This window comes from Solanum stenotomum, chromosome 8, assembly GCF_019186545.1.
Source record: "Solanum stenotomum isolate F172 chromosome 8, ASM1918654v1, whole genome shotgun sequence".
In the NCBI taxonomy this organism is placed as follows: domain Eukaryota; kingdom Viridiplantae; phylum Streptophyta; class Magnoliopsida; order Solanales; family Solanaceae; genus Solanum; species Solanum stenotomum.
In genome coordinates this window covers 18,304,055-18,309,025 of record NC_064289.1, presented here as the reverse complement: position 1 = coordinate 18,309,025, position 4,971 = coordinate 18,304,055, and the positions used below count along the sequence as shown (strand labels likewise).

The window sequence follows — 4,971 nt, the reverse complement described above, 5'->3', positions numbered from 1 at the left end:
GAAGTAAGAGTTAAAGGGTAAAAAATATACCTAAACTATTCTAGTTTTTTGAGTTTTATACACGAACTATTGAGAGTGTCAGCTTCTACTTGACATTAATGTTAGCGGCCTCCTTTGACAAATGAAGCCAATTGATAGGGTCGTAGATAAGAGTAGGGTGGACATTCAGTATTCGGTTCGGGATTTTCAAATTTCGGGTTTGATAATTCGGTAATTGATAGTTAAAAGTAGATATCAAATATCAAATTTTTAAATTTCGGTTTGGTAATTTGGGAAATGGTAAATTAAACTTTGGTTTGGTACGTATTCGGTAATACCGTATTGAAGTTATAGCTGATTGTATTACAAAGTTAATATTATTTCTCAAATCATTTCTCTTTTTTATGTGAATGCACGATATAGTAGAAGATCAACAAGTAAGAAGACATCAAGAAAAATAAATTGATGCAACTAAAAGACATGTATTTATTATACATGCTTATTCTTTAGCTTTCTCTTTGGCCTTGTACTAATGAGTAATGAATATTTTGATATATGACCTTCATTAAATAAATAATTTGGTATTCGGGAAATATCAAATACCAAATGGCACTAATGTCTCATACCAAACCCAAACCCAAATATCATAATTCTAAAATTTTACTCTCAAATATCATACCAAATACAGAATTACCAAATACCAAATTACCAAAAACTTTGATTCGATTCGGTAATTTGATATTTTATGCCCAACCCTAGATAAAATGGACCACAATCAATATAATCTATTTTTATTGATCAAGCACACCTATTAGAATTCGAAGAGTTAATTTTTTAGATAATAATTCAATTAATTGTTATTATTACATGAAGTCACATTTTTCTTGATTTTCATTTTTCAATAAGAAAATGACTTTCTGATAAAATACATATAAGTTGAGTGACCATCTGAGAAATCAACAATTGAAATGTCATTTTCTCTTGATGGCTTGTGAGAATCCACCACGAGTCAATAAATCAGGTCCTTAACTGAGAATGGTGTAAGAACATAAGTAAAAAAGACTACGAAACAACAAGTAATACACATAATATTTATGTGGATATTTACCCAAATATATGAAATTTTTTATTTTGAGCGAGGTACAACCAACAAATTTGTATGATGATCCCTTCACTTTTTAACATGTGGATTGTTTGCCCAATTTGTCCTTTAAATATGTAGAAGAGAGATCAAAAGGAGAACGAACATAAATTTTAAGTGAAAATTAAAAGGAAAATGTGGAAATTATATCTGTAATTTAGTAGTAAATATTTGTGTAGCATGTGATTTTTGGGTATTTTGACATTAGAAATGACATGTAAAAAGACCCTCTTGCAACAACTTGTGCATTCAAATTAAATATCAATTAAATCAAACTATTTACAGACAATCTCTTTAACCCACTATCTTCTTAAAGGCTTAAAATCATTATGCTAAAAAAAATTCATACCTGAAAAATATGAATAACGAAAAATTGCAGACAAGGATCAAAGTGATTGAGCAAGATTTAGAGGGAAGAATCAAGATCAACATCAACTTTTCAATTATTTAAGCATCAACAACACTATCAACTTTTTTTTTTTTTGACATTGACAAGATCCCCAACGTTGAAACACCAATCTTCAAGAAAATTGCATGTTTAATTTCAATAGTTGAACATGCATCTTTGACTTTTTATTGAAATTAATTTGCTAGAAAAGAATGTAATTTTTTTTTTTGATGTTCAAGAAGAAGAAGAAAGTCAGAAAGGAGTGCTAAAATTCTTGTTGGAATGAGTGACAATTGAGCCCCACAATGCACATTTAATCCAATAATCTACTACTCCCTCCATTCCATATTAATTGAATTTTTGAGTCATTTTACATTTTTCAGATTAACCTAATTGTTCAGTTTTCAAGATTACTTTTAGAGTGTTCTTTCAATTTTACCCTTCATTTGGATTTTCAATATGATGACTTCAATAAATTTAACATTAATTAATAAGGGTAAAAATGAAAAACTATGTTCAATTTATGTCTTAATTTACTTTTCTTAAAGAGTGTGAAACACCTCAAAAATTCAATTAATATGGAATGAAGGGAGTAGTAATATATTTATTGGAATTTGGTGTGGACCCACATTTTCTTTTTAATTTTCACTCAAAACTTATATTCTCTTTCCTTTAGATTTCTTGTACATATTTGAAGGACAAATTGGGCCACAATCCACATGTTAAAAAGTTAGTGAATCCTCGTGCAATTTTTGTTGGTTGTATCTCGCTCAATTTTTTTTTTTCCTGAATATATAGGTGCTTTAAATTTTTTATGATAAGATTATTCAAATAAAAAATTCATACTTACCAAATTAATTAGTGGTAACTATGTTTTTCGTAATTTGACATCTAAAATTACTTTTTAAAAATATTGTTAAATACAAACTAATACTTAAAAGTCCTTCTCAAATGATTTAATCAATTACATATTATTGTTCTCTCGAACACTTACTAAACTATATTTTATAAGAAGTATATATGTCTCAAAATAAGTTTATTTTACCAGCTTAGCGAAAAAGATTATCAGTGAAAGGATAATTAAGCTTTTGTTTTACGCCTTTATGATCATAGGTGGACCCACATGTATAGATACGGATCCACGTGCATCCATTAATTTTCGAAAAAATTATATATATATGAATATTTATCTTGAGAAACTGACAAAAACTAAATATAAGTAACAATGCCCTCATGGAAATCTTAAGCATAAGATGACACTTGGTACTGCTGGTAAAGGCCAGTGCATCCTCTCTTTCAACCTAGGTTTGAGCCCAAGAACCATATTTTACTGTTTTTATTAATAAGTTTTGGATTTAAAGGGGGCATATTTATAACATTAAATTGCTAAATAAGAGATTCAAACCCATGATCATTCGGTAGAACAAACCCATGCACCTTGACCTTTCAAAGTTTCGCTAATGCTTAAAGTAAGATAATATTGCTGCATCCAGAGTCTTCAAATCCTGGGTTTGCCTCTGTTTATGACAAATCAATTCATCTAAGCACTCACTTGTTTGTTAAAGATCCAACTAAACTTCACTTGACGTGGCTCTATTTTCTTCTTCCTAACCCTAGGTGGAAGTCCACACACATAATCCTGTGCACGCCTTGCCTCGCCAATCAAGCCTTCAAGTTTTTCCAATTTCCATCGTGTTATAAAAAATTCTAATATTTCAGCATAATGTCGAGATGTGTAAATTCCTTGTCTTTCACCGATGGCAGAAAAGTGCTCAAATATATTCGGATCTTGCCCATCATACATAAGATGCATTGGCATTATGATTTTCTTCTTCATCATGTGTGCAATAGCTAGCATAGTTGCATTTGGGTCCATTTCTAGTAACTTCTCAACAATTCTTGTGTAGACATGTTCATGTCGCTTCTCGTCTGCGGCAATGGTTCCACATATACGTGCTAGGATGGGGTCTCCGCCTTTTATAGCTAGCCTAGCCATATTTCCATGTGACGAACACGTTGCTCGCTCTTGAAATGATGCGTATACATAGCCCAAATACGGATTGTTCTCTAATCCAATGTCCTAACATATGCAAAGAATTTTCAAAAATACATGACAATTATAAGAAGTTGCATGCAACCGTACCGCTGACTATAGTATTTTCAACTTCAAAAACTACTTATTACATGGTTAAATAAGTTACTTTGTGTCTGAGAAATTCCATAAACCTCCTTAAATATTTTGCTTCATTTGTCTTTTGTGCGATAAATTTTAAAGTAAAATAACTTTTAAGTTTCAAAAAATAAAAAAGTAAATTATGTGTGATAATCTTAAAGTTGAATGAATTTAATACATATGTATGATGATAAATAATATTTTTTGTGTGGTAGACTCAAAATTGGATGACCATAGGTCTCTGTCAATTATTTATTCTCATTTAAACCAGGTTAAAAAAATGGTAAAACAATATTCAAAAAAGAATAACGTCGTTATTTAACGGTCATATAATAATATGAATAACGTACAAATACTTCAAGCTTATTTAATTTAATGTGTAACTCTCATCTAGCATATCTTTATTTATCATGCTTCATTTACTATAACAATATTATTACTTTTGGTTATCTATTCAATACTTTTTTTCATTTTTTTTTACTTGTCCAGTGCAAAGAAATATCATATATTGGTGGTTTCAACTTTCATATATCATATATATATTTAACTTATTTATGACATCTTTTAGTTATCTGGTGTTATTGTATTAAAAAAAAAAACTGTGTACAGTATTTAACTAAATAAAAAAGAAGGATGAATATATAAAGATTTTCAGAAGAAGCCTTACTATTCCAGCTCCAATCAAGTATTGTAGTGTCTTCTCAACCATCAACATATCCACTCTCCCCGAAAGATAAAGATAGGTCCGTAGCAAATCGCCATGTCGATTCTCCTCAGCTGTCCATGCCCGTGTCCATATTGCCCATGGACACGGGCTAGATCCAGTTTCATCGCGTACTCCGTCCCACGTATTAATCACGGTTTGATAAGTAGGCAAAGCATCCTCAGTTAGCATATTACCCACAAGCATAACAAAGTACTCATCCGAAAGCCCTAAAACTCGTTGCCTTAGGGCCCGAACCTCTTCTTCGAATTGTTCGGGCCCTTGAGATGAGTCAGGGAGAAACTCAATGGGTTGCCAACATTTCTCTACAGGCTTGCGGAGTGGGAGGACGTTTTCGGAAACCCAAGGTTCTAATGACTTAAAGATTTCCAATTTTTCTGGTGGCATTGAGTGAGTGACCTGGTGACGTGATGGAGAAGTTGCGGGTGAAGCCACCGCAAGGACCGGAGATAACCTCCGTGATAAGGTGGTTTTGCGACGGTGTATGGTGGTTGCAGGGGGAGGTGACTCCCGTACAATCGATGGAATGTTGAATTGGGAGAAACTTGTAGTCTGCATCATGACTA

The 4,971-nt window shown here is 31.8% G+C and overlaps 1 protein-coding gene across 1 annotated transcript; it reads right to left on the bottom strand.

Annotated features, from left to right (window-relative positions):
* Nucleotides 1-3,048: 3,048 nt before the first annotated feature.
* LOC125872712 (stearoyl-[acyl-carrier-protein] 9-desaturase 1, chloroplastic-like) lies at nt 3,049-4,971 on the bottom strand. The gene is made up of 2 exons (XM_049553481.1): nt 4,349-4,971; nt 3,049-3,588 (listed from the first exon to the last, which is right to left on the bottom strand). Exons 1-2 carry the CDS (start codon nt 4,964-4,966, stop codon nt 3,049-3,051), a joined length of 1,158 nt encoding a protein of 385 aa, XP_049409438.1. The 5' UTR covers nt 4,967-4,971.